We start from the raw sequence: 9,931 nt of genomic DNA on the forward strand, positions 1-9,931 counted from the left end.
CATTTCTGACTGGCTTTCATAAATGTGATTTTCCTACCATTATGAATTTGGGATTGGAGCATAAGCATGGGTCACCTGACTCAACATCTAAAATTCATTGCCTAGTTATGAGCCAGTCAGGTCCCTTCTAGAATGGATAGAAATAAGAGGATGTTTTATCACATCCTAGGACAGCTGGTGAGGATGGATGTTGTCCAGAGCAGGTCTGAACATCAGAAGGACTTGTACCATGCACCCTCTCTCCATGGTATATGCATCCCAGAGTAGCTTTCTCTGGATTAATCTAATTCCAGTCAGGATCTGAAGGCCTCTTGGAGGTCAAACTGGATCAGCTGCCTCCCTCAAACCTATTTTCAGTTTGTTTTAATCCAAAAGACAGGAGAAGAGAAAATGGCCTCAAGCTGCACCAGGGCAGGTTTAGATGGAGCTGGGAAACAATTCCTGCCCCAAAGGGTGCTCAGGCATTGGAACAGGCTGCCCAGGGCAGGGCTGCAGGCACTGGCCCTGCAAGTGTTCACACACTGTGGAGACGAGGCCTCAGTGCCATGGGTTAGTGGTGGCCTTGGCTGTGCTGGGGAGTGGTTGGACTGGATGAGCTTGAAGGGCTTTTCCCACCTGGTTGATTCAATGAGTCTAAAAGGAGGCCAGTTCATGCAGCCTGACCCTAGCCTCTGATGGGGATGGAAGCACAGTGAGGGGAGAGAGCTCTTTGTGTGTTTGTGTCTTCAAACTTGAACTCTTGAAACTGCTCTCTTATCAACAAATACTAGAGATACAGAAACACACCTTCACTGAGCACAGATGGAGACACAAAACTCTGATTTAATGACTCAACTTTTACTTATCTGAATTTGAAGAAGATGCAACTCCTTCAGATTTCCTAATCCCTCCTCCTGACAGTCTTAAAATATTTTAGTTTTCTTTTCAGTTGCACTAAAACTTCATAGAGGGGTAAAAAATGCAAGATAATTGAAGGACTAAGAAACCCCTTTCTTTGCATGTTTTCCTATAAGTGGTGGGGAAAACTATCATTTAAGTTGAAGGGAAGGAGGCAGATGCAGTGAAATGCCCCAGGTCTGGTTCAGTTGCCCTCATATAGAAATGTGGTGCCATTTGCTCTGTCCTGAAGGGCCCAGGTCACTGACTTGCACTTGACATGTACAACATGCAACCTTCAGAAGTGTTGGGTCATTCTGGAGCAACATCTGAAAGCTCAGAGTGAGCCCCAGGGGCATCTCCAGGGTGTTAATAGTCAATGTTCAGGCAACTGAACTCAAACCCAGATGCCTGTGTGCTTCTTGACATTGGTTTATCCAGTCTGATCTGCTCTACCCATGCTCATGTATATGTTTCATTGGGATAATAGTCTAGGACTATGGAATTGTCTGTGTGGTTCAATACAGCATCATGAAGATATAACTGGGACAGCCCAGGAACAGGCACACGTTACTTCATGACTTTTGGTTGCCCAAGCACGTGGTAAATGCTCCACCCCTGGTAGTGTACATGGCCAGGTTGGACACAGGGACTTGGAGCAAGCTGCTCTAGTGGAAGGTGTCCCTGCCTGTGGCAGGGGGTTGGGACTCGATGATCTTAAGGTACTTTCGAACCCAAAACACTCTATCGTTCTCTGACACATGGAGCTTTAGCTGAGCGACTGATATGGGCATAAGTAATGAATGTTTAATTCAGATAAAGCACAGTGTGAAGGTGATGTGCAACCAACTCAGCTACTGCTATAATCTCATTTTATAGCAAATATCAGTGGTATATGGGGAGAGGTGGGAAGCAGAGGAAGTCTGTCAGCACAGTGATACCTCATGTCCACCATGAAGCACTTCAGGATCAGGAGAGCTTATGCTCCTTCATGGACTGTGAAAAGTGACAAAGTAAGACGCAAGCAAGACAAGGTCTGTGCACTTCTTGCTGTGTGCATCATTAGGGACATAACCCCTGGGTTTCTTCTGTTAGGAAGCTGTCTGTCTCTTCATCAGTGTCTTCAGTGCCTCCTTCACCTCCTGGTTCCTCAGGCTGTAGATGAAGGGGTTCAGCATGGGAGTCACCACCGTGTAAAGCACAGAGACCACCTTGTCCCTCTCCAGCACATAGGAGGAGCTGGGCCGAGTGTAAATGAAGAGGATGGAGCCATAGTAAAGGGTGATGGTGGTGAGGTGGGTGGCAGAGGTGGAGAAAGCTTTGCCCTGCCCCTCGGTTGAGCACATCCTCAGGATAACAATTGGGATGGAGACGTAGGACCTGAGGATGAGTGCAGAAGGGAGGATGGTGTTGAAGGTCAGGATGAAGTAGAGGAGGGACTGGGAACTCTGTCACATCACAGGAGAGCTTCACCAGTGGAGCAGGTCGCAGAAGAAGTCATTGACGTTGGAGTCACAAAAGCTGGGGGTGAACGTGTAGCTGGCAATGAGGGTAGAGTTGGCAAAGCCACTGAGGTAGGAAGTGACCACCAGCCCTATGCAGAGTTTCTTGGACATGGCAGCAACATAGAGCAGTGGGTTGGAGATAGCCACGCACCTGTTATAGGCCATCGCTGCCAGCAGGTAGCTCTCGGTGCAGGCCAAGCCACTGGAGACAAAGAACTGAGCAGCACACCCAGCAAATGAGGTGCTCTTGATCTCAGAGGTGCAGTTCAGAAGGATCTTGGGGGTACAGACAGAGGAATACCAGAGGTCCAGGAAGGGCAAATTGCCAGTGAAAAAGTCCATTGGGGTATGGAGGCGTGAGCTACGGCATATCACCACTATGAGGGTGATGTTGCTCATGAGGGTGGTGATGTAGGCTAAGGTGAACATGATGAACAAGAGAAGCTGCAGCTTTGAGTCAGTGGTGAGCCCCAAGAGGATGAAGCTGGTGACTGAATTGCAGTTCCTCTCTTCCATGGTGAAGCAACTGGAGACATGGATCCCAGTGGCTATTTCATAGCTGCAGTGTGGGGTCTTGATCATGGGTTAAGAGAAGGGATTCCATGGTGCTGGCATTGCTGTCTGTATCATAGCACAGCTGTACACACGAAAGAGAAAAGCAGAGTAAATTTTACATTGAGAGTTATAGGGGGCCTGAATTAATAACCCAATGTTAAACCTATGTTATTCTTCTGATAATCCTCAATCTCTTCATCTAACAATAAGTATTTGTCTAAAAGTGAAGCTGGTGTTTAATGTAAACTTGTGTAAGAAAGGAAAGAATATCAGATAAGGGGAACTGGTGGTCAAAGTTTCTGCTTGCAACACCATACACCTGGTGAAGACCCGGCTGAGACTGGAACTACGGTTTGAACCTAAGCCAAGGGACTAGTAAGCATGCGTACAAGACAAAGGTGAAAAGCTCAAGAGTGAGGAAGACTCGTTTACTTTATCTCGAGACCCCTGCCCACGACCACCAGGAGGCACTGCGCAGGGGTGAAGGAAGTTTTAGCTCATTATAATATGAAGCGGGAAAAGGATATGAATATGTATGTAGAGGGAAAATGATACTGGGGTGCGCATGCCTTTGGAGGAACTATCCCCCATGCGCCTCAGCTGAATGAAGCATACCTACTTCACAACTTTAACGAGTTGTGGAGTCAATCCGTGCATCAAGAGAATCTGCACTGCTATGGTTTGGTCGTGCTATTTTATCAGAGAATGATGGAATGGTTTGGAAAGGACCCTAAAGCTCATCGAATTCCAACCCCCTGTCCAAGGCAGGGCACCTTCTATTAGAGCATGTTGCTCCAAACCCCATCCAAGCTGGCCTTGAATGCATTCTTGCATTCCCTGACTTCTATGAATATGAGATCTCAATCTGGGTGTCACATTAAATTGCTCATACATTAAGACTCTTTAAATTGAATTTCACATGGAGAAACTGGAGATAGAGGCTGATTACAAAAGCTCATCCAGTTCCTACCCCCTGCCCAAGAGAGGGGCACCTACTAGAGCAGATTGCTCCAAGTCCTATCCAAGTCAGCCTTGAATACTTCCTTGCATTCCCTGGCTTCTATGAATATGAAATGTCAGTCTCTTTGTCACATTTAATTGCTTGTACGTTAAGACTCTTTAATTTGAATTTCATGTGGTGGAACTGGAGGTAGAGGCTGAAGACAAATGCATGTAGGGTCACTATCTGCTACAGCCCAACACAGTTTGATTAGATTCATTGTCATCAGTCCTACCACTAAAAGCATTGTCTTATTGAGTTTTCTCTTTTGCATGAGCAAACACTGAAGGGTTGGAGGTGCACCTAAAAGCCTTAATTACAAGTGTATGTATGTTAGGACCTCTGGTTTTAGGCACATTATTGAAAGCAGCAGTTATTCAGTGCTAGTGTGTGTTTGCACAGCTGAGTACAGGCACAGAAGCTGGAATTCATCTCGCCCAACATTGCCAGCCTAAAAATGAATGACTTCAGCTCTTCTGTAGCCAATGGAAGTGATAGGCTCTTCCATAGGAAGACCAGAAAATGAGCTGTGGCTTGCTGCTTCTTTGCAACTTCATCTATGCTCCAGGCTTGAAGGACCCTCTCTCAATTGCCTCTCATGCTGGATGCTCCTCAATGGGCTTGATGATTTTCTTATCTGGCCTCATATGTTGGTTCTAATGTTTGTCATCGGGCATCACAAGGGGTGGGCAGAGAGATGAGGAGACAAAGAAAAGAAAGATGACTCCCCTTGAAGATTATTTTCTTGGCTACTGTGATGCTGTACCCCTTGTTGACCCTTTTTACCTGAGAATACTCGCTTATGGTCTTGTCCAGCAAGATCCAATGTGTCTCATGGAGCCTTCAGCTAGGGCGTATCACCAACATGAGGGTCCAATGTGGAATCACAAGTTTAGAGACCACAAGAACAAAAGCACGCTTTAGATCTCTGTGTGACAGCCCCAGACCAGCTCATCTCAGAGGGCAGAGCAAGCAGGTGTGTCCTCTCCTGTCCCAGCATTGCCTGTGGTGTGTGGTTGGGGATATTTATCCATTGCTTCATTCTGTATCTCCTTAGGCACCAGGTCCCTGAAGCAGATACTCAGTGTGGCCTTTGCCCCAATGAAGTGTTGCTGCACAGCCGTGCATCCCCCAGAGAGGGCCTCAGTTACTCCCTGCACCAAGAAAGACCATTTCAGACCTTTTTGTAGCTCTCCATGTTATGTGATCACTGTTTCCATCACTGCAGAACAAAGGTGCAATCTCAAGAACAATCATGTTCTTTACATTGAGCTGATTATATCTTTTTACCAGCCTGAATGTAGGAGGAAACAAGAACTCTTCCTTGGAGTCTTCCCCAGAGCATCCTTCAGCTCTGTGCTCCTGCAGATGTGGATCTGGGCTCTCAACATGGGGATTATCAAGGTGAAGTCAACAGGCACCAGGCTGGACAGAGTCTTGGGTGACTTGGTGCAGTGTGAGGCATCCCTGCCCATGGCAGGGGGTTGGGCTTTCAGGTCTTTTCCAACCCAAACCATTCCATGATTCTATGACACCCCTTTGTCCTGGTGCAGGGAATAACTTGAGCTCTGCAGTCAACAGTGAGAAGTGGGAATTTCTGGGTAGTACTCAGTTCAGCTATTTAGGGTGGTTGTTTTGGAGTAAGGTGAATTGCTTCTTAGAGGACCTGGCAACAATAGGGTGAGAAGGGTCAGATGAAGAACCAAGCCTGTAGACAACAACATTCAGCTAAACCATGCTGAGATTTAGCTGGTATGTTCAGTATAAGCACTGAGTTAGTTATAAATGATCTGTCAAAGAAAAACCCAAGCAGAGCAACCCCAAATGTTCTTTCTAATTGAATTTTGACATTTCTTCCTGAAGTCCTGCAGGAGAAATCCCATCCCAATCCATTGGACTGACCACAATGACTGGCACCAGCCTGTGCATCACTTGCTAAAGCCACTGAATGATTCATTTCATCCCCTTTTAGGCAACTGAGTGCTCATCAAGTCAGTGTTGAAATGATATAGATTTGAGTGGAATGAAATGAAGCTTCAAGTGCAGCTGATGAGCATTTTCTTATGCATTTGTCTGGGTGACTTTTCTGATTCTCAGGACAACTTCTTGGGGGTTATGGACCCAAAATGGATCTATTTAGGGAAAGAAACCACACAGACCCAATAGTGTGTTTTTTTTTTTTGGGTAGGTTTTGCTTTCTGCATCCCTTTACGTTAAAATTCACTGGAGGGGTCTGGTATCATGGCACACTCGAGCACAGACTGTGTCACTCCTGAGTGACTGAGGTTTAGTGAATGGAATGAGAATGATTAGAACCAATAACCCAGACAACCAGGCAGACTTCCTGGTGCTTCAAGCTGATGATGCTTTCCCTACCTTAGATATCTGCCAGAAAATGTTGTTATTGTCTTTTTAGACATAAATTGTGCTGCAAAGCTGGGCACATCATTGTGTGTAAGTGAGCTGTGAATGTGGGATGAGGTAGATCTTTGGTGAGAAGCTGTGAGGGCTGGAGAAGCTCTGTCTCTGGAGCCAGGCTGAGAGAGCTGGGCTGGGTCAGCCTGGACAAGAGAAGGCTCCTGAAGGGGGGACCTTAGAGCAGCTCCAGTGCCTAAAGGGGCTGCAGGAAACCTGGAGAGGGGCTTTGGCCAAGGGTCTGTAGGGACAGGCCAAGGGGAATGGCTTTAACCTGCCCGAGGGGAGACTGAGATGAGCTCTTAGGCAGAAGCTCTTTCCTGTGAGGGTGCTGAGGCGCTGGCACAGGGTGCCCAGAGAAGCTGTGGCTGCCCCATCCCTGGTAGTGTTCAAGGGCAGGTTGGACACAGGGGCTTGGAGCAAGCTGCTCTAGTGGAAGGTGTCCCTTCCCGTGGCAGGGGTTGGAGCTGGAGGAGCTTTAAGGTGCCTTTTAACACAAAGCAGGCTGGATTCTATGATCCAGGCCCATGAAATTGTCCTTAATACACAAACATGCCAACGCACTGACCCTCCAACTTTGGGCATGAGCCATCTCTGTCAAGCAAGGCAGCTGTAGAAGTGAACTTTGTTGTTAACAAAGAAGAAAGTTTCTTTCTTCTTGTCCCCAGCTAATTAATCTCTGATGGCTTTTTATGAAGAATGAGATAAGTCACATCCAAGTCTTCTGAGAAGCTTTAAGGTCCCTTTTAACACAAACCATTCCATGATTTTATGTCTCTAGGATAGCCCTGAGGCTCAGCCATGCTCCAGGTTACCATGGCCCTGGCAGAGGGTGCAGCTCTATGGGTTGGGGTAATGCAGACATTGGAACGTTTTGGTGAATTTTCATGTATATATTGTTTTTCCACCACAAATCAACTCTCTGTGCAGGAAGGCAGCAGTAGAGACATCAGGGTAGGCAATGCCATTGGTGCAGGCTGCTATAGGCTGCCACATATCAAGTCTGAAGGCTGATGAGCAACACAATTGCTCCTATGATCTTTTCTGGTCAGGATGCCATGGAGATCATTGCTGTGTACAGAGAGATGGCAAGCAAAGGTGTGGAGCAGTGGACAGTGGTTTTCTTGATAGGGTCTGCCTTTTGATGAGTATTCATCACTACTACATCTTAAAGTTCTTTCAAAGTGCCTTCATTCATTCCAGAGGTCACACAAGTACCATATTTAACTTAAGGTGTTTGCTGTCTGAAATGCAATGAGGTGAATGGTGCTGGAAATCTTTTAATGAGACTTGAGAATCAAAGTCTAAAATAACTTCCTGCACATTGTGCCAGTTATTTCCTGTCCTCTCTATTTATCTTGTGTTTGTATACTTTTCTTATGGCCATTACTGACCGTCTAGAAATGAAGTTCCATTTACTGCAACAGTAGAATTCACTCTCTCTTTATTCTGATTTGCCAAGTGAAAGTCATGCAAAACAAAACACAGCTCATACATTGAGCGCAGGGAATTATAAAAGATTTTGTAATGTTCTTATTTGCATATGCAGGAGGTGATATAAAAACAGCCAGTGCATCATGGAAGTTAAGAATCCCCCAGCAAATGTTGCCCATCTGAGATACTTAATAAACAGCTGAGCATCTCCCCACATCTCCATTCTACCTGGCCCTAAACTTACAACATTCAATATCACTTTATTTTCAAGAGTCTCCTCAAAGCCTCCTTCACGTCTTTATTCCTCAGGCTGTAGATCAAGGGGTTCAACATGGGAGGCACCACGGTGTAGAGCACCACAGCCCATTTGTCTCCTACTCTTGAGCTATTTGAGGTGGGGTTTAAGTAAGTGAAGAAGGATGCCCCACAGAAGATGCTGACAGTGGTGAGGTGGGATGTGCAGGTGGAGAAGGCTTTGCGCTTGCCCTCGGCTGAATTGATGCTCAGGATGGTGGCGATGATGGCCACGTAGGAGAGCAGGATAACCAGGATGCTGGACACACCAAAGAGAGATGCTGCAGTGGTCAGGATGATGTGGCTGAAGGTGGTGTCAGAGGTGGAGAGCGAGATGAGAGGGGAAATGTCACAGAAGAAGAGGTCGATGGCACTGGAGCTGCAGAAGGACAGGGTGGACATGCTGATGGTCTGTCCCACGCCATTGGTCAGCCCCACGAGGTACGAGCCAGTCACCAGCTGGAAACAGCACTGTGGGGACACGACAAGGGGGTACAGGAGGGGATGGCAAATGGCTACATAACGGTCGTAGGCCATTGCAGCCAGCAGGAAGTACTCGGTCATCCCAAAGAGATCAAAGAGAAAGACCTGAGCCACACACCCAGCATAAGCAATGCTCTTCTTCTCTGACATCAAGTCAACCAACATCTTGGGGGTGATGATGGTGGAAGAACAGAGGTCTACAAAGGCCAGATTGCCCAGGAAATAATACATGGGGGAGTGGAGGTTGGGGCTGGCCCTGATTAAGATGATGATGCCCAGGTTGCCCACAATGGTGACAAGGTAGGTGAGCAGGAAGAGCAGGAACAAGCAGGCCTGAGTCACCGGGTCCTCTGTGAAGCCCACCAGGTTGAACTCGGTCACTTGGGTGCAATTGCTTTGTGCCATGGGCTGGATGGTGCCTTGTGTGTGAGCTCCTGGCTGGAGGTTTCTTCTCCAAGAGGCGGGGATGTCCCAGGTGGAAAAGCCTCTGTGTGGTGGGAGCTGCTCAGAGACAGTCCCGCAGGATGGAAAGGGAAAGTTCAGGCACAGATCAATGCGGAACAGGTTGGTGAAAGTCCTGTGCCAGCACAGGTAGAACAAAGGGGTGCTCAAGCAGTTAAACACCATGGCACAACGTGGTGTGTGCTCCTCTGGCTCACTTCTGGATGTTGAGCAATGACCACTTTGGAAATCAGTAGGGAGGTTCCACTCACCCGAGTAGCTTTACCTTAGTACCGCACCTCATCGCCTGCTTTAGTGCTCAGCCTGTGGCTTGGAGACCATCCGGCTCAACCTGGAACATAGAGAAACGTGGTGCTTTCACAGTGCAGAGCTGATCCTTCATCCTCTTACGGGCATTTGCCAGCCAACCCTATGATCCTATGCAACCTTACACAGTGGTTAGTATCGGTTTCCCCTCCCTCCTGACACACTTTGTCAGATCTAAAAACTTTCATGGTTCTTTAACCTTTCCCTTGAGTCTCCAACAGAAATGGGCACTCCCCAGAGCTCAGCAATCCCTACTTGCACACATGTTTGGGGGAAAAAAGTAATCTTTTGGAGCTGCCTCATCTCAGCAATGGGGAGCACCCTGAATGTCCTGTACAGGAAAGCTTCTGGTGCTCATCCAGGAAACCTTTTTTGCTCAGAGGTGAGGAAGCCTCCTGAGGGTGCTTTCCATGAGGGTGATCTCCAAACCTGTCTTCTCAGCAGCAGCATGGGGAGCACACAGCACAGGCAGCTCCCTGGGAAGCCCAGAGCATCATCAAGAAACCCCGGACCCTGCAGTAGGGCAGGAGATGAAGACAGGAGCTGCTGCTTGTTGGCAAGACAGAACCACAGGAAAATGATGGGCTGAAAGATGCTGCCC

The 9,931-nt window shown here is 47.5% G+C and overlaps 1 protein-coding gene and 1 pseudogene across 1 annotated transcript; both read right to left on the reverse strand.

Moving 5' to 3' along the window:
* Positions 1 to 1,967: 1,967 nt before the first annotated feature.
* Positions 1,968 to 2,897, reverse strand: LOC130600649 (olfactory receptor 1013-like; annotated as a pseudogene).
* A 5,143-nt stretch (positions 2,898 to 8,040) lies between these two features.
* LOC130600654 (olfactory receptor 5G3-like) lies at positions 8,041 to 8,967 on the reverse strand. The gene has a single exon (XM_057412149.1). It carries the CDS (start codon positions 8,965 to 8,967, stop codon positions 8,041 to 8,043), a length of 927 nt encoding a protein of 308 aa, XP_057268132.1.
* Positions 8,968 to 9,931: the final 964 nt, after the last annotated feature.

Source organism: Pezoporus wallicus, unplaced genomic scaffold, assembly GCF_028554395.1.
Source record: "Pezoporus wallicus isolate ANWC-B61680 ecotype Strahan unplaced genomic scaffold, APGP_CSIRO_Pwel_v1 contig_8309, whole genome shotgun sequence".
Lineage (NCBI taxonomy): Eukaryota > Metazoa > Chordata > Aves > Psittaciformes > Psittacidae > Pezoporus > Pezoporus wallicus.